Here is a 19,718-nt window from a genome sequence, read left to right as displayed (position 1 = left end):
TAGAAAACACTGTTGCCTGGTTCACAATTAGGTAGCATTAGTAGCTGCTATGCAAATGCTTCTCAGCTGATCTGCATGTCAGTTCTGATGTACCTTGAAAAAAGTGATCTGTGTGAACAAAATTATTGCTTTTTCCTTTTCTTGTTGTCAGATTGGCTGAAGTCTAGAGGAGGTCTGGTATTTCTTGTGCTAGTTGATGAAGTTGTACTACTTGTATAGCATTTAGTGTCTTGGGTTTCCTGCAGTGATTCTAACTGCTTCAGAAGTACAAATAATTTGAAAATCAGGAGGTGCCCTCATGCCTCTTTTTTGATACGTTGACTTGCTAGTTTCCAATGTATTGAATTTATTTTCAAAACTGTATCTAGTGCACAAGCTTTACAACAGTGTTTTGTGAAAGAGTAATACCTGTTCTTTATGCTCGTTTTTAATCTACCAGTAGCAGATGTGTAATTATAGGACTTCCCTAGTTTCCTTATTTGATTTATGGATTCAGGGAGACAAGTGGTATACGAGTAAAGAAACCATGTAGGCATGACTTCGTTAGTGGTTTATAACAGACTCTAGCTGGTGTAGAAAGGCCTTATGTATCACTAGAGCCATTTTGCAATACAGAGGGGTTAGTTGTAGTATATCTGAAGCACCTGTTAGCTTTGTTCTTAGTCTGAATTAAAGTATTTTAGAAAATGTCATCAACTTGGCTGTTTCAGATATAACAGCAAAAGAAACTTGAGTGTAAACAAAACCTTCACATTGTTTCCTAGCAGAGATTCAAGTGCTGTCAAAGTTGCGTATTTCCTGAGAGATCTCACCAAATTTTTTACATGACCGTGAAAGATCACAAATTCCTAAAGCAGGTGATACTGGACCAGTCATTTAAAAGGAAAAAAAAGGAAAACATTTGTTCTGTGCATCATCTGATTACTCTGCATGCTGTGTTTAACCAACCCTTTTCAACTTTTCCATTCAATTTACGTGAAAACAAGCAGCCCTTAAACTCTTCAAAATGAATTGTTTTTTTAAAGCTAGTAAGCTACTTCCTAGGCTTTCTAAATCCCAACTTTAGTTGGTTCCACTTAAGTGTATTTGTTTTTAAAGCTCGTATGAAGAAAGCAATGTCTTCTGAACTCCTGCTGATTCTGCTTTATGTAGACGTTTTATTCACGTGAATGTGAAGTATTCATGTTTGACGTGTTAAATGTAATATTTTAAAGGTGCCTTTTGTCTAGTTTCAAATCAGATCTGTGCTGTCTTTCTAATTCCATAGCTCCAAGTAGAGCTATTTGGCAACACGTGCTAGATTTAAATGGAAGGACACAGGTGCTACCTAAATGTTTTAAGTTCTCATTTAAAAAAAAAATCTTTTGAATGTGGTAGCCTATTTCTCAGTAGTAGTACTTCTGCTGTTTCTAGTGAAGTGACACAATTGACTTCATGTTAAAACTATGCATATACTTGAAATTTGCCATACTCATCAGACATACCGTTGTCCCCTATCTTTATTTAAATGAACTTTTTGATTGACTGATTCACAAATTAATTTTCCTTCCTTCTTGTCTGTCCAGCAGGATTTTGTAAAATATAATAGATGTACCATAGTTTCATTGTAAGGGCCAGTTTAGGCTTTAGTGGAATGGGTTAGATGGCTTGCTGTGTAAATATGCCTCGGGATAAAAGTTCAGTGACATCTTTCTGGACAGCATGGTTGTTGCTAAAAGCAATCTTACCCTGGATTGTGTGGGGAGGGGCTCTGCTTTATTCTGCAGATAATGACTAAGGAAAGATGCACCAACAGCACCATGAGTAGATGTGTGCCTTTTTTAATTTTACTGCAGGCTGTTAGGCTATCAAGAAGCTTTGATAGTTAATACACTATCGTCTTTGCTACATTACCTGATTTTATATTCTAAAATCATAAGTGTAGTATTGGGTCACAGAATAGAGTAGGGCTCTGTTTTGAGACAGATGGTAAAACGAAATGCATGTCTATTAATAATGGGAAAATAGTTTAGTGGGTGTTTGGTAGTCATGGATTTTATTACATAGGAAAAAAAAAGAAAAAATTTACCCAGCTAAAAGTAGAATAAAGCTGTAAATTAGCTCACCTTTCCTGACAATTTTATGCAATATGTGAGTAAAATTTTGAAACACTGGCTGTTGTTTCATATATTAATTGCATAATTATTATGAATTTAATTCCAAATTAGGAGAAAATATAATTGTAAAAGCTTCTCAATTCAGTTACAATGAGATGGATTAATTCTAGTTTTTCCAGGACTAATGGTACACAACATTGTGTGTGTATCTGTTCCACAGATACTAAAAATCTAAGATACTTGAAATAGTCAAGTGGGTCTAGAGACAGTTAGGAAGCATAAAGAATTAAACCCTGTCTCCTAGTGGTATCAGTGCAAGTTAAACAGCGTTGCCTCATGTCCCTTTATTTTGTTGCAGTGCTTGAAAGAGCACTTTGCCACGCTTTTCCTCTTGGCCTGACAATGTGAAAGGTTTAATGCCAGTTTGAAATTAAGTATAGATGCTCATGCGGGTTAAGAGTAAGATGCATTAGGCCATTAATTTTCTGTTCTAAGCCTTTAAAGAAGACTGCTTGCTCCCTTGATGGTCTTCGGTGACATTTGGCTTTCTGTCAAGCCAAAGCACTGCAGCTTCATGTTGTCTTTTCTGTGCTCCTGATGAGATCTATGGCTGCCTGTAGCTGAAGTCTTTATCTGATTAGGTGTAAATATTGAAAACAGCGAATCCGTTGAAAATCTGAACTGAAGCAACTAATAGTTTAGGTGCTGGGTTTGACACCTCTGAAGGCCTCTATCCTTCCAGAGCACAGGGCAGCTGCTCTCTGAAATGGATGTTATGCCAATGTCAAGATCTCTGCTCACCTGAAAATAAAGGACTGAATGCTGCTTTTAAGTTGTCATGTGAAAAGGGCTGTTTGGAAATGACCCTCATTTGTTTCCAGTATTGCTTTTGCTAACCATTGCAGAGATCCCCTGTGCTATTTTCATCAGCAAATACGATGCCATTCTTGGTCTAATCTTTGCTGTTGAATATTGTGCTCTTCTCAGGGTATCTGATTTGTCATGGAGGTTCGTGGGCCTTTTCCCCTTCTCCCATCTTATTTTGGAAATCATTTGTTCCTGTGTGCATTCCCCACCCATGAAAGTCAGAGCTTATTTATAAGCTCTGGCTTTTTCTCCTTTTATTTCCAGTTCTAATTGATTTTGTATTTCACTAGTGAAGAGGTGAAATTCTCAGCACCATATGTAACAAATTAAATTTGAAAATAAGTTTTTGGCTTGCTTGCTTCCCTTGCTCCAGAGGTGCAAGAAGGTATTTTTAATGCCGCTAGGTTTAAAATACAGTATATGGAAGTGAGACTTCTGATTAATTTTTAAAATATTAAATACAGGGCCAATCTCAAATGGCATGGTTTGAAGCCTGCTGTGAATATTCTTTATTGTACCTCTGTTATTGTGTTTCTCAACTCCCATATACTTTATGCATTCACTAGTAAGTCCCCTCCTCCGTAACAACATAATCTTGTCATTCTCTCTGAAAGAACCTCATCCCCAGCACCTGTCCTTCAAGTCTTGCCATTTCTCCATCTGCTTTAAAGTCTCATCTGACCTCCCCCCAGCCCCAGTGCCTTTTTGGTGTTGATATAGCAACTGTTTTAAAATCCTATGGAATTTCTCTTATGATTGTACAGGAGATACTGTTCCAAATAAAGCTTACTGTATAAATACCTATTCCTTCATCTCTGTGAGCTTGGTTCAAGCTCTTACTAAATTTTTGAAAATGTTTAATTGTAAGATTATTAGGGATGGCAGTTAAGGACAGGCATCCTGCTTTTTTGCCTATTTTTTAAATGTCTAATTTTACTTTGAAAGAAAAATGTGACGATGTAAATATAAAAATAAAAATCCTCCAACTTTTCTTGGCTGCAGCACATCAGAGAAATGACTAATGTTAACATAGCTAGACTCGAAACAAATGCTATGTTGGCTGAAATTGGCCCGCGTGGCTCACCTCATTTGCACTCTGGCCCATCAGTCCTGACAGCTTTCAGGTAACTCCCCAACAAGAAGCAGGGGAAGCGAACACGGGGCAGGTGTTTGAAGTCAGCCCTTCCTGACTGTTCCGTGTCCCCAGTAGTCTCACCAAAGAAACTTCAGCTGCATGAGCACTGTGGCCTTAGCTTGTATTTTAGGGATGGTAGACTAAATTTACTACATAAAAGCAAGAGCTTTTCACTATTAAACTATTTAAGAGCAGTTCACCAAATGTTATAAAAGCTGTATCAGACAAGTAGCGTTGTCAAATGAGGCCACATCTTGTGAATGGACTTGAAACTTCAAATCTTTCCGGGTCAAGTCAATTTTACAAATTCTAATTATGACTGAGTTTTAACAAAAAGCACGCAGTTCATAAGCTTTCTACATAAATGTATTTCTAAGTAAAACAACTTGAATAACCACTGAGAAAAGTCGAGCATAATTTAAGAAAAAAAATTGTAATGGTGCAGGAATGTAAGTGAAATACCCTAAAGAAACAACAGCAATTAAAAGAACAGTGTTATGAAAAGGGTTTTCCTTCTGAATGCCACCAAATCTCTCTTGGGGAAAAAAAATCTGATCTTTTCCCTGCTTTGTCATCTCTTGGTTCCTTCCCTGTCACAGCCTCAGTTGAACTTTAGCTTGTTCCCAAAGATACCGATTAAAAAACTATACCTACCTGTGTGTATGTTTACATTTAAAGTGGGTCATCTCTGTTGGAAGATAGTATTTAGTAATCAGAATTACTGTCATGGAGAGTTTGTTTTTCTTTAGGTTTCTTGAACCTTCTCATGGAATGAAGTATCCACAAATATACCTCAGCTGTATTGGTTACATACATGGAGAAATTGAAAATGGGTTTGTAATTTGTTAGTGCATGCATTCATTGTACTAATGCTGTTCTCACAGCCTTGGTCAGAGGATTGGATAGGAATTCCTGGAATCCTGAATTTTTAACTGTATAGACTCTTGCTAATTATTGATCATGACATTGAAGATCAGAGTTTTCTTTACCAGTTCTAGTTACTGTATTGACCACGGGGAAAATTCCATACGTTTTGCTTCCATACGTATATATGCATATACCACAGGTACATGTAAAGGATTTTCATTTGAGGTCAAAGCATTTTTTTTCCTGACAGTTAGGATAACATAGTAAGATTGAAATCTGCTGCAAAAACTAAGAGTAAGCATCAGGTATACTTCAGTGAAAGTTATTTTTTCCCTCAGATGAATGGAAATTGCTTATCTTCCTGGGCTTTTAAGTCACGCTTTCCATGTGTAGGATTCAGATGTCTGTCTTCACTGCAGTGCCTTTAACAGTCTTTATGAGCTCAGTTTAGGTTTACATTAAGATTTAGTATTATCAGTGGTGATAACTGCATTTAGTCTTATGAGATCCGTTTTTTGATGAGGAATTAGCTCACATGAAAAAGGATATTTACTGACTAAAATGGAAGTACTACAGAATGTCATTCTTGCAGGTAGGACAGTGGACCCCAACTTGATTGAGGTCTTACACTGGAATCCTATATACTTTCAGCAATAAATAATTAAAAAGTAATAAAAATGCTGGAATACTCCAGGATACTCTGGAAACATCTGACTTGATGTCAGCATGTTTTTCAAAGCTAGCGAGAATCTTGGTTTGAAGTTTTCTTAAGGCTTAGAATTAGGTGGCTGGCTGCTATAATTATGTATTAGATTTGGTCTCTTGAGCTGTGGTAAGTACAAGTCAGTCACAAGGATAGAATACTAATACAAAATTGCTTTTCTCAAACCTGATTTAAGTTCTGACACTGTACGTACAAGTAAATATGAATCTTTCTATTGAATATCTGTCTTAATAGTTACTTAGTCAAAGAAAGCTTAAAGGTTATACTGTCAGACCTTCATCAGAAAGGAAAATTATTTAGAAAAAAGATTTTCTTCCTTCAAAGTGTATAGTTCAGAATTCAATATATTCCTCTTGTACTCGGTAGTTTGGTTTACTGGCATCCTTTAAAAAAAAAAGTGCGGTTTAAATGAAAAATAGTGCCTTTCTAATTTACATGATGTCTATTAAATGGGGTAGATGTGGGATTAATATAACCGTGGAAATCAATGTGGGATCAAGATAAAAGCTGCTCTACTTGCATTACTTTAAAGTTCAGAGTAGAGCAGTGCTCTTTATTACCAAATCCAATTTTGTGTGTATATACAAATTTTGTGTGTATATAAGCTGTTTCCCTTGCTCTTTGGTTTCCCTTGCTCTTTGAGTTCGTGACCGTAAGACTTTCCTGTGAAATCTGCTCTGGGGAATGATATTTAGAAAGCTGTTTTCCTGGATCACCAACTTGCTTCTGATGCATAGAGAATGTCTGTGAGGCTTTTACATGTTTTCCTTAGCAGCTTTATCTTCCAGCACTCCTGTCACTTGGTATCTCCCTTACATGAAGTGGCTACTTGTATTCCCGATGAGTAGTGACGCTGTTTAAATGTGGACAGGTTCAATCTTATTCTGACAATGATGTTTTCAGGCTATCGTGAATCTGTGTGCCACTTCGTCATTTAGTTTAAGCATTGTACGTTTCCTAGAAATCACAAACGCAGAATCAATGAAGTCTGAGAGTGAAATCCTTCAGACCACAGCAGTGTGAGCAGAATTTTACTCATGGTTTTAGAAAATTCCATGAGCAAACACGCTTAGTTGTGTTAAAGTGACACAGGTATGGTTTTATCATCACTGTTCTGATGATGATGATGGAGGCTTTGAATGAAAGGTTTTTAAATTTCTCTCATGTGACGGGAATCACTTCATCTTAAGATGGATGTCCTCTCCTCTTTCTCCCTACAGAGTGAAATATCGGATATCTTCTTGCAAAAGAGAAATACCAATAGTGGAGGGGAATCTTGAGCTGAAAATAAAGCCCCTATCACTTCAGAACAGGTTAAGGAGCTGTTTCATGGAAAGCACGGGCTACCTGTGGTACCTGTTAAAAGGGTAGCACAGAGTGCACGCTGGGACTAATAGGGATGCCATACCAAGGGTATGCTTGGCTGGTGGCCACGCTTGGCTCTGTTCAAGTTGGAAAAACTCAGTGAACTCTTTCAGGTCCTCTTTCCTGTTCCTTTTCTTTTTTTAAACTATTTATTTTCCTGTCCTGGGCCCAACTTTGTAATTCTGGTTGTTTTGCCAAGGCTTCAAAACTGTTACTGTACAGTGTCCTTGAAGCTTTCCGAAGGGCCTCCTAATAGCCAGGTCATTGCAGTGGGCATTCTGGTCCTGAGCGTACCTCGCTGTTCTGTGCGCTTCTGGTGCTGCTAACCTGTGCAGTTACACAACATGGCTAATAGGTTTATTTTTTTTCCTATACAGTGGTTTCCCTCTGAATTGCTTTTGCTTACTTGAGGCTTTTCTCTAGCACTGTTGTGTGCCTCGGTCATACACACGGCATACTGATGGGTTCTTCAAAAATAAACAAATAATTGCGACCCAGATTTGCAGGACTGTTTGCTCTTCAGCAGGACTAGAACAGTTAGGACTCCTGGCATAAAGATATTTAAGTTTTACGCAATTAGTACAGTCAGGCTCTTGTATTAGCTTGGAATATAATTTTGGCAAAGAACTGCACTTGCTTTACATTCACTTAATGTGATGGTCTTGTGATCTTTGTTAGTTCCTTAATGTGCTGTTTGAACCTTGATACAGATTTGATCATAGTCTTGTACTGGAATTAGGACAATGATTTGAAAGGGTCCAGTCTTTGTAGGACATTATTTGGTGGGAGACAAGCCCACTAAAATGAAACTCAGATGTGCTATCCCATTACCCTTGATATAAAGGATCAAGTGGGGTAGCCAAATTTGAAAAACCTTTGTGTTTTAAACAGTCTGCATTGTAGTGTTGTCTGTCAGAATTCATGAAGTCATGAAACTGACAGTTATGCAAACTTCCTCTGAAGTACTGATTACATACAACAGAACCATGCTTTTTTTTTTTGCTTGGCTATCATCCCCTTTACTGTCTCTTCCCCAAATACATGTTGTTCCACCTGATTTGAAGGAACAATGTCAAAACATTGCAGATAAAAGGCAGTGCAGTAAGACTAGCAGACTGTCTGCTAGGATGTCATGATGGGGCAGTGACTTCATTACAAATTCATAAAGTCACCAGCTTTATACAGATCAGACTTCCCAGTAGTATCTGTTTAAAAATAACTAAGTATTTTTGCTTTATGGTAGATAGATAAACAGGTTATGTCTGTGGTGAAGCATTTTCTTTCCCTTGTCTGTTCTGTTTCAGACAGTCCTAAACTGTTAAAATTTAGGTACAATGCTTTTATTTCATGGTGACGTACTACATCAGAAACATGAAAAAGTTCCGTGCCAGAACGGTGGGGTCTGTTCACCTCTGGAAACTCAGGTTTCCGTTAGAGCAGACGGGATTATGAAATGCGCATTAAGAGAAAATTGAAGTTTAATATAGTCTGTGATCTGTTTGTGCCCATTTTTGTGCAAATAGTGGTGCTTTCAGGGGAGCTTCACGAGGTTATTCTCTTGTCCGGGGGACAAGGCTTGGGGGTGGGAAGGGAGGAGGCTCTAAAATGCTTCCAGTTGATCTTGGTGTATAAAATCTTTTAATTGATGTGAACTGTATTTGGACTCTGTCCAATTTTCCCACTGTCCTTGGACATCCTGCTTTAAATTGGGATGAAGCCGTTGGAGACAACATTTCCACTCTTTGAGAGAGGGAAGGAGTAGTAGAGTATTGGTTCTCATGTTCATAGGTTGTGGTGTCCAACCAAGCAGGCTGCTAGCCAGTTAAAAATCAAACCTATTTGGTAGCAGGGAATAAAGTTGAGAAAGATGACTTAAAAAATCTTTTTAGTAGATGTGTAGTAATGGGAAGCTACCCATTTGTTTATAAACACGGTACTAGCTTTATGGTCAACCATAAACTTCGTTAACAAAAAGAATGAACTAGCTGAAGAGTCTTATTTACTTTCTTCAGGTGGTGGAAGTACTTTGCATTTTCACTTACTCATGTTTAAAACTTGTCAGACTCCAGCACAGGCATGCTGATTTAACTGTGTGGTTTGAGTCTTGCTGGGTGGTGCCCCGAGATTGCTCAGGCGCTGTTTTGCATCAGGCTGCTTTGTGACTGGCTGTCCTACCTGGTCGCAGTCAGTAGGTAGTGCAGGAGGTGTTGTAGGGCTTTGCAATCTCTGTCGATCCCATCTACCCTTACCCATCAATGCATGTAACCCCTTACCAAATGCTGTAAGAGTAATTGCTGCACTTCTCCTTGGAGGCTTTGAGTCTGAGAAAGCTGAGCAGCTTTGTTTGGTCATGTTTGTTTTTTATGGTGCTTTTATTAGCCAAGCTAGAAAACTGTTACAGGCACCTGAGTAATGTGGTGCTTGCTTTTTCTTTGGTGTCAGAGAGCAGTATTTTTTGTCATAGCTTGCTTTTTTAGCCCCATAAAACACAACTGTCTGGGAAAGTCACATCTTTTGGAGTTTTGTCATTTGCTTGTACCTAGGAGCATGAGATTTTAATAAATTAAAAAGATATATATAGATGTTGAATCCTTCTAGGACTTTCTTCTCTTGCATTCAGTGATCCTAAGTGGATTTTGTACTGACAGTTGAGACAAAGGACAGTCCTCCTTTGTCTTGTCTTCCGTTATGGTAAATACTAATGGTACACTGTGCCTGCCTTACAGCCTGTCACTTCAACAAAAAGTGCCAGCTTCTTCTGTTCCTTGAAAAGGTTCCATGGAAAAATCTTGTATTTCAAATGCTTGTTATCCTTCTGGACTCTTATGTACCCGGTACTCTGTCATTCTGTATATGGCAAATAACATGACAACAGTCAACATTTTTCTTAGCCCAAGACAGCATAATGCCATACCTTATTTATTTCCCTATCCCATTACTTAAAAGTTGTCTTCTTGGTGGCTTTGACTTCATCAGACTTTCTCAGTGACATTATTTATTATACTGTGTGCATGCGTACAGGCATATATTGCAGGTGTGTAGCTTATTTGCTGTCTCACGGGCTTTGAGGGCGTATTGGGGTTAGTAACACCAGTGATTAAGATCATCACAAGCTTGCAGATCCCCAACACACAGGTATTCCAAGTATGTTTGCTTACATGTGGTCTTAGTAAGCATCTTGTACATGCTTTTTGCCTGCATAGTAGAAGTAATTACAAATGAGCTGTATTCCTTGCACATGCCTTTGGAAGCAGTGGTGTAAGAAAATAGTGGAAACTGATACTGCGCCCTGGGGAGTCTACCACAGTTATTTCTGTGATGGTGAGTCGGCTATTTTTGTTTGGAGAGCTGAAGTTTGGAACTTACCTCTCATAGGCCTATGGATGTTGAGAGGATTGTGGGCAAAAATCTATCAAGGATGTTTCTGGCTAGTGCTTTGTCTTTTAAATTCCAAATTTTTCAACCCCAGGGTCATGTAACTAGACTTGGAAAAATTATATATATATTTTATAGGTCTGAATGAAGAAGTAACTACACCAAATTATTTAAAAAGGTTTGTGGGCGTTAATATTGCAAGGAAGTGAGTGAGTTCTGGAGAGAACAGGGAGTGGTTTTGATTTACGGTGAAAGAAAGTACAGATGAAAGCCAGCTGTATGCAGTACAGCTCAGTGCTAAATGAGATTAGAACAAGTCACAGATAAGCCCGCTCTTTTCTTCCAATGTGACTTCCAGACCAGCCCCATTGAACACACTTGTTGCTTCACGTGGTTGTGTGGACACAGGCATGCTGAAGTTGGGATGCTGGGCTGCTTTTCTCACGTCTATGTGCTAAGGTTTCTGAAACTGCTCTGAGATACTTGGTGGAGTCAGAGCTGCAGTTCTGTTACTGCTTGGGCTTTTTTCTCCTGAAGCACTTAAAATTTGGATCTGTAGATGGAGCGTGGTGCATATAGTTATGGGCAGGCTTTAGGGTTTACTGCTACCACGACTTTTGAGTTGTTGTTTCTTTGCTTACTGCAGTGCTCAAGTTCGCTTCCATTCTAGTTGAGGTACTTAATGCGCTAACCTCTGAAGAGTGGTTGCTTCACCTGCATGCAGCAGCAGTCTGGCCACAGATGTTCTAGATTTCAGCTGCTGTCCTGCTACCTGTGGGCACTGAAGCACACAGATGCTTGTGCTGGAACAAACTGTGTTAGGCATGCCGAGGGTTAGAAGTGAATGCTTTGTCCCAGTAGTCATCATAGGTGAAGTGGGTATAGCAGATCAGCATAGTAATTAATTTTGAAGCTCAGCTGGTGGCATGGGCTGAAATATGACTTACTGTTGTGGTTTAAATTGCTCTAATTCTATACAGAAAGAACATCTTAAGTTTAGTCTTCATATAAGTGTGTGTGTGTGTATATATATATATATGTAAATCAGTCTCAGGAGGGAAAGTTCATTATGAAAGCACAGGATTTCAAGAATGTGTTACAAAAAGGGGATTGTTGGAGACATCAGCTCTTTCTGGGCATTGCCCTTTACAAAAATTGCTAAGGAAAGTTTTGATAGCAAGTGACTTTACCTTTTTCAGTCTCCAAACAGAGTTGCAAGCTAGTGATATTCTCTAATTTTCTGTGAAGACTTAAATCTCTTCAGTTGTTGGAGTAGCAGTATTCTGCACGTATCTCACAGTAACACTGCTAGTTGGCATCAAGGTCTTTTCTTCAATTAGGACAGGTAGAGAAGGCTTTAAAAAAAAAGTCTATTCTATTTTTTGTCACGGTGCAGTGCCAGCATACTACCCACCGCTCTCCTTTCAAATATGTTTGACAGAAAGCTGTATTTAATATTAACTTGCAGTATTGGCAGATGAAATACTAGGATGCTCTTGTGTTGTTTTGCTTTGGGATTCCTAAAGCAGGAAATGGATCCTGCAACCTGATAGTCTGTTCTAGATAGCATGGTTTACCACTTGTGTGTGGGGATCACTTGCTGTAGTGCGAACAGCCAAGTTGTGCTGTTGTCCATTTTCAATACATGCCTTGAAACTTTGCCAAATAGTTCAGATTTGACTGTTGCAGTATCCAGCTGGTTTGCTTCTAACCAAAGTTTGAGGATGTTGCTGTGCCAGAAATGACTCTGACGGGTCTCTAAAGAATTTTTGCTACTGTTCTTCAACTGCAAGAGGAAATCACGTTCCTTCCAGCTTCATGAGAACCTAGTTACTGTTTTCTTCGGAAGAACATCTGTAGGGCTGTGAATGAGCAAGCTTTAACAAAACAAAAAACTTTCGTGATATTTCCCTGCCTTCCTGGTTCCTCAGGAAATTTAATCATGTTCGGTTTCTATAGCAAAGCCCTACCTAGCCTTTCTTCATTTTAATATACTTCAAAGAAAACAACCCTTTCGAGCCTGCTGCCCATTGATAAAGCAGATGAATTGGGTTACCTAGCTTGCACCAGAGGTCCTTTCATAAAGAATCTGGTAGGCTTTCCCTAATCAATAATGGAGCCACTGTGCCCTTCATTATTTGAGCCTCTGAACTGAAAAAAACAAATGGGGAAATATGTAATGGGGGAGGAGTTAAATCTTTCTCCCACCCACTTACACTTGGTTTAAAACCTGCCAGTCCCTCTGGATAATTCATCAACCATATAAACATTTACCCTAATTTTTGGACAGGGAAAGTATTAAATGCTTAGCTTAACAAGTAAAAACAAAATCCCATACCCCACCAAAGAAGGACATCTGTTTCTAACTTCAGCTTTTTATTTTTTTATCTTTCATTTTTTTTGTTGGTAAATCTCCCAGACAACAGCAGTTCTGTAGAGAGTTTAAATATGAAGGAATGGCAGGACGGGCTAAGGGCACTTCTACCGAACATTAACATCAACTTTGGTGGACTGCCCAATGCTTCTTCCCCCTCCAACGCCAACCACAGTGTACCAACGTCCAACACTGCCACCACCGACAGCCTGAATTGGGACAGCCCTGGCAGCTGGATGGACCCCGCAATCATCACAGGTAATCGTTTCTCACTCCTTCAGCTCCGCTGGCAAACCATCAAATGGGTATTTGGCACAAACTGATTTACATCTTGGAAAAAAAAAAGTATGCGGTGGTCTCTTCCAGCTTCCATCCACAAAACCTCAAGGGTCCAGGAATTTTTGTGGAACCGCTAGGCGTAAACTGTCACGTAACCCTTTGCAGTGCATGCCCAGGACCTCTGCAGGCAGTCAGGATGATCAGTGCTTATCTATAGGATCAACTTAGGTGTCCCTTCTGCAGGATGGCATGTCCGGTTTGTGCGCCGCTGGTCCTGAGGCACTGGAATCAGTAACTGGACTATGTTATTTAAAAAGGGACGTACTCCACTTGTTTATAAAGCTCTATTTTATAAGGCTGTCTGGTTGTGTTTTCCCTGTTAGAGAGGCTGAAGCATGATTCAAGTAGGCAGAGCAGGAAGAAAAGCATGCAGGGCACAGGTAGGGTTTGGTGTGGTAAGCTCACGGAAACAGGGTCGCAGTCCTCGTGCAGAATGCTTGATAGAAAAACGTGTATCTTACAAAGGAGTGCTCTGAGGGGGCACTTTCTCCTGTCTGGATTTAAATGTTAAATGTTTTGTGGGCAGGATAACATATAATGTAAAATGTGTTATCTGTACAAACTAATGATGTTTTCTCACTGTTTTGTGCTAGGTTAAATTGACCTCCTTCATGCTCAGCTTATTGTTTCTGCTCTGACTTGCCTGTATCCTGTTTTTTCTTCTCTTTGTAGGTATCCCAGCCTCCACAGGAAACAGTTTAGACACCCTTCAAGACGACAATCCTCCACATTGGCTAAAATCTCTTCAGGCCCTCACAGAGGTGGACGGCCCCAGTGCAGCGCCGTCACAGACACACCACAGTAACCCCTTCGGCACACAGATCCCTCTGCACAGAGCCAGTTGGAATCCCTACTCTCCTCCTTCAAACCCCACCAGTTTCCATTCCCCACCCCCAGGCTTTCAGACAGCCTTCAGACCCCCCAGTAAAACGCCCACAGATCTACTACAGAGCTCAGCGCTGGATCGTCATTAGGAAAGGTGGAAAAAAACAAAACGTTAGAAATGCAGGAAGTGTCCCACCCTGACTCCTCCCTATGCCCACCTACTGTTCCCTGTCATATCTTTCTTTCTGAAGAATCCAGTTCCTGATCAAACCTCCCCCCCAAATGCAATGCCATCGCAGGGTCATGACCAGATCTTCTTGTTAAGTTTCTGCTGAAGCCAGTGTTGGAAATACACTGTTTGAAATAATTCCTAAATATCCTAAGAAAAAAAAGAGAGAGAGAAATCAAAATGCAGCCTCAATGCTTAAGGAGAATATTACTGTCTTATGTCTTTTTGCACATGAGTATTCCTGCCTAGTGGAAAAGTGTCAGTCTACAATAGGAGAAAAATGCAATGCAGAATCCAATGCAGAAATATGGAAAAGGTATTTAATTTAAATGAAGTTACTGAACATGTGGGGCAAGCAGTGGCCTAACATTTGTTTTTGCATTCAGTGTGGCACTACACAGGGAAAATGCTATGTCTTTTTTTTTCTTTTCAGAAAAGGCGACTTTATTGTGTCACTCAGTAAGAGGTTTGACATGAAGTGTGTTGAAAGACAAAACACTTAGAGCTATGAGTAACTGGCATGTTGCTGAAGAGTGGTTTAAAGAGGGGAGAATAAGATTTTTTTAATTTTGGCTTTAGGTTTAAAGTAAACGTTAATGTTTTAAAAGTATTCACAGATTTAATACCTAGTGTATACATAATATAATTATAAGCAGCTGAAACACGAGTGATATTTACTTCAGTCTTTCTGTCTCCTCTGTCAGTCTCTCTTTCTTTTTTTTTTAAAAAACAAAGATTCACCTGATTAGGGCACTCTGGGATAGCACTGCATTGGGGCCACATGATCACCATCAGGAGCAACCTCTGACCTCCTCTGCCTGCAGCTTTTACTTAACCCTGTAGTTTCTGGACGTTTGTGCAGTATTGAAAAGACAGGAAAGAAACAGATAAACATGGTTATAACCCAACGCTAAAACTAAAACCAAGGAAATGTACCTCTTTCTTCAGAATTAAAACTAAAATCTTAAATAAAACAGAAAACTTGATGATGACTTTGTGTTTGCCTTTCTTTTTTTAAACTTGGATTTTGAAGAACTGCATCTGGTAAAGCCGTGTGTCATTGCATGATTTCTTCCTCCTGTTTGTCCGAATTGGAGTTAATTTTTCATGAAATGCTGCATTGCATGGTGACTTCTGTATTGAAGGGTGGAAAAAGCATAGAAATGCTAATCTTTTTAAAGGGATTCTGTTGTCTTTACTCAGTTAATAGTTGGAGGATGAGTGTCTTTAGCCTTTATTGTTGTCCTTCTAAATCTGAAGCATAAAAAGTTTGGTTTTGCTTTCTCAATTCAATACGATGTCATTTGGGACAGATAGCATATAATAATGTCAGAATATGTGGCAAGAGAATTCTAGTTACGACTTGTTTCCTTCAGCATCTCTGCTTTTAAAAAAAGGTGTAAAATATTTTCACTGTGCAGCGGTGGATGAAAAGCTCTCAGCATACAGAAAGCCTCCAACAAGCTCTTACGCTTCCAGCCAGAGATCAGGTTTGGTATTTAAAACCAGCAACCTTATGACTGAGTGCTGGATCGAAGTCTTCTCTGCATAGCTCATGAGAGATGGCTGGGAGCCTGAGCTACGACAAGTGCCTGTGCAAAGGATTTCTCACCAGATGCCAGCTGTACAGTCTGGCTGCCCTCCTGAAATGTTCCCAGTGGGCAGGGGTGAGGAGGGGAATTCACAGCTCCGAACTGCAGGCACCTCGTACAGGGAGGCTGGCCTCAGCCTGCGCTGGGATGGAGAGCAGTCCTGAGCTGCTGGGCTGGGGAAACCAGCCTCCTGCTGTCAGCTCTTGAACCTGCGTGAAGTTGTTCTAAACACCCTGCTTTACAAAACCGCGTGGTGGTGGCTGCCTGCTTTTGCTCTTACCTGCGTTCCTCGTGGTGCTGTATTTGCTGTCTGACAGCTGAACTCAATGCACTCTTTCTGGGCAGGCATTGTTGCTGCAGCTTAGCCCTGTGCCCTGGTTACTTGGAAGAGGGCTTACACCCTGTTCGTGCCAACACCCCCCAAAATAACAACAGTTCTTCGGACCCAGTCAGCCCAATCCCCACTGTAACCGCTTTCAGCAGAAGAAGCTCACTGCTCTGGGAGCATCCTCTGCTGTGGTGCGGCCTGGGCAGCAGGGCAGGCGGGGGGGGAGCCATCTTCTGGAGCTGGTGGAGGGGGTGCCGGGGGCTTCCCTCCCCAACTTGTTACGGATACCTCTCTTCAGACGGGTTTTCTTCCTGACGCTGAAAACAGGCAGAGCTTAAAACTCTTAAAGTAGCTGCAATTGCTTCCTATTTCACACAGCAATTCATGAAACTTGGGACCTTCATTGAAACTTGGTACCTTCATCGTTTCTTGATTTGTCTCCTTGGCAGTTCAGGATGCACTGAAGGAAAAGTGCCTGTGGTCTATTACCACTAAACAGAGGCTTCAGCTGTTCAGGAGAGCTTACTCCCTGCTTGTGGTCGGCCTGCTGACAAATGTATTACAACAAATTTTGTAACTAGAACGGCTCTTCTGTCTGGTTCTGCCCCTTCTGCCCCACCGCCCCAAAAGAAAGGCTTTTGCTGGTTAACACTGGTGTTATAACACTAAAATATATCAGTGCTTAGGTGGACAGTGGGGTGGCTTGTGCTTCTATTACCCTGTTTTTATTTACTCTCTGGTACTAATTCCTGTGCCCTTGCTCAGGAAGCTACCTGGCATTTCACTCTGCTCAGCTCTGTGGGGCTCTGCTAGTTTCTCTCAAAGATTTTGGTGAAGGACTGTTCCTACTGCAAGAAATTCTGTACAGGGACCGTTACCGAAAGGAGGAAGTTCATGCATTTGTTTTGTCCGTGTGATTATCTCAGTGCGTGGTCTGTTCTTGCTACACGTATTAAGAACATGTACAGCTCTAGCATTAAGCCCAGAAAGGTGCATGACTAAAAGTGTGGTGAGCCTGGTCTAGCAACACATTTGAAAGATGTCTGGTAGAGATAAGTTGGCGAAAGAGGATGGATCAGACTCCTCCAAAACTAGTATGAATGTGTGCTGAGGGGAGGAAGGGAGTTGTTAGTTGTGAATGCATTGGTATCAGTTCTGCTGCGTTTTCAAGGAATTCTGTTCTGGTGTAGTAATTCTGGGGTCAACAGTGCTGGGCTGATACTAAGGGTTCATGGCTCCCTTTACTTTTAATAAGGAAATTACAAATCTCTGGAGTTACAGCAGGGAGTATGTTGCCTCCTAGGTAAGGTGAAGAGCCCTTGACTGAATTTCCTTTCCATCTATAACATTCATTTTCTACTCCCCCATCAGGTGTGAGCACCTGTCCCCCTACCAATGCAGTGTCCCAACAGGGCTGCTCTAACCATACTTAAAGCACCTTTGCCAACTTCTGTGACAATTTTAAATTACGAAGTGAGTGGTTTGTACTCAAGTTCTTTAACTCGTAATTTTAGTTTTCCCTTCCACAATCATAGACTCTGTTCTGCAAACAGCTTTTATCTGAGATGCTTGTTTAATCGTAGGCATTCAAGATACAGGATTTTAGGGCCAATGCAGTGATCTGTAGTTCTGTAGAGTTGCTCGTGCTGCTGTGGAGACTTCTTTGGCTTGAGCACATTATTCCCTGGGGTGGTGGGGGAAGGCATGCACCAATTTCCTCCCTCACCCTTGCAAGAGAGCTTAAGAAAATACACTTTAAAAGATCATAGACCAGTTACCTGGTGGTTCTTGTCTGTCACTCGCCTCAGAGTGCATGGTGTAAGTTGTAAAGGAGCTTAGGTTTGTTGTTGGTCTCTAGCATATGTAAATCCATTGAGTGGTGGGCACTGTACTGCCTGGGACTAATCCCTTTGGGGAAAGCTATAGTGCTGGAATAAAAAACTCTCTAAAAACTCTCACTACTCAGAACTGAGGCCTCTTGAGCATTGAGAGGTGGCACAGTGCTTCAAGGGATACTGCACGGGAGCTGTCACCAGCCCTGCCGGAAGGGGTTGTAGATTCTGCTAAATTCGTGAGGGGAATAAGCTCTAGCAGGCGTGAATTTTCAGTGCTCACAAAGCAGAGATGATGTGCAGTGCTGTTTGCCATGAATGCGTGTCTGTTAACAACAGTTGCTGCTTTACATCTTCTAGCACTGTGCAAATATGTGTCTAGCTATAGAAATGCTTTCTGCTTCACTGATACGTTATCAGGTTTTCATGTTGAATGTGCCTGTACTAACTGTAAGGACTGGTGTTCCTCCCTCTCCTCCCAAATCCCAACACCTCTTTTTCCCTTGGAACATTCCACCGATGGGAAACAGCTCTCAGATCCTCTTCTATTTATGGCTTTTGCTGTAAACCAAGCTCCTAAGAGGGAAAAGATGATGTATTGTCATAGCTTTGGGATACAGTGTCAGAAATGGTGTAACCTCAGTACATTTTGGTCTACGTGTGAGAGCACTGTATATGAGCAAGATCTTCATCTTCCCTTCTTTCTGGGGTTTGCCTTTGCCCTAGGCTTACTGCTGTTAGGTTTATGTGGTAAAGTGAAGGCTCTTGAGATGGAAATGTCCGAATGAAGCTCCTGCCCTACAAGTACAGAGACCTAGAGCCACTTGTGGGGATGCGGAAGTCCATACTTCGGTACAGTGGAGGCTCAAGGTCAGCTTGGTGATCCTGGCAGCAACAGATTTGTCACTGGCCTTGCTGATGAAAATGGACTGGTTCAGGGTGGGGCTGATGCAGTAATACTAGGTGTGGTAAAGTCGTCTGAACAAAGGTGTCGTCACTGGAGGAAAGCAATATAGAAAACTTGTTAATCTAAGCCACCCATGGGAGATGGTGTGCCTGACCTCTGGTGCTCCACGAGTCCATCTCCTGGAACACAAATGAGATGCGGTCTTTCAAGTGGGATACAGTCACTGCATGCACTTCCTCCTGGGAAATCTTGCCTGATTACTATTTCTTCCCTCTAGTCCTCAAAATTTTAAATTTTACGAATCTCTTGCCCTTTCAGCAATGTCTGGCAGAGGTTCACTATTCTTTTCAAGACCACAATGAATGCTTCTTGGGATTTCATAGCTTTAACGTTTCATTGTTACAGGTCCCAGCATTAACCTTGCCCAGATCTTCAGAGAGGGTCTGAAACCTCTTCTGTCAATGCTGACAGTCCACAGAAGGCTGATGCAGTGAGCTTATCTGAGGAATTTAAAGCTGTGACCCAAACTTGTTGGCTATTTCTAAATAAGCATGCAGGCTGAGGTTTCACAGTGTGGGATCTCAAGCTTAATATCCTGTTTTTAAAAAAAAATGAGGATGCATTCTCTGTTTGGGCACTAAGCTGGGAGCAACTGATTGCCATGTTTGCTTGGGACAGAAATTGGCAATGAGACAACCTTGCAGCCATCTCCATCCCTCCTCCGTTGGTTTCCTCCAGTTCTAGGGCCCACCTGTGTATTGGACTCTGCATAAATATAATTAAAATGATTAGATATTGCATTGGATACTGCATAAAATATTACAGCTAAACTTCTTGGAGCTTCAGCTTCCCTGTAGGTAGGC

At 40.8% G+C, this 19,718-nt stretch overlaps 1 protein-coding gene across 11 annotated transcripts in view; it reads left to right on the top strand.

Moving 5' to 3' along the window:
• The window catches only part of CNOT4 (CCR4-NOT transcription complex subunit 4), a 90,419-nt gene extending 75,231 nt beyond the window's left edge, over window positions 1-15,188 (top strand). For 8 of the 11 annotated variants that reach the window (XM_080595599.1, XM_080595604.1, XM_080595602.1 and 5 more), the window contains 2 exons: window positions 12,849-13,061; window positions 13,815-15,188. In XM_080595599.1, coding sequence (XP_080451725.1) covers window positions 12,849-13,061; window positions 13,815-14,116 — 515 coding nt within the window. In that variant the 3' untranslated portion in view covers window positions 14,117-15,188. The remainder of the gene's footprint in view (window positions 1-12,848; window positions 13,062-13,814) is intronic. The other 3 variants (XM_080595598.1, XM_080595597.1, XM_080595605.1) reach the window with 1 other exon arrangement.
• The last annotated feature ends 4,530 nt before the right edge of the window (window positions 15,189-19,718 follow it).

This window comes from Anser brachyrhynchus (genome assembly GCF_964034855.1).
Source record: "Anser brachyrhynchus genome assembly, chromosome: 1".
In the NCBI taxonomy this organism is placed as follows: Eukaryota; Metazoa; Chordata; class Aves; order Anseriformes; family Anatidae; genus Anser; species Anser brachyrhynchus.
The sequence above is the reverse complement of the archived record's forward strand: the minus strand, read 5'-3'. Positions and strand labels throughout refer to the sequence as shown.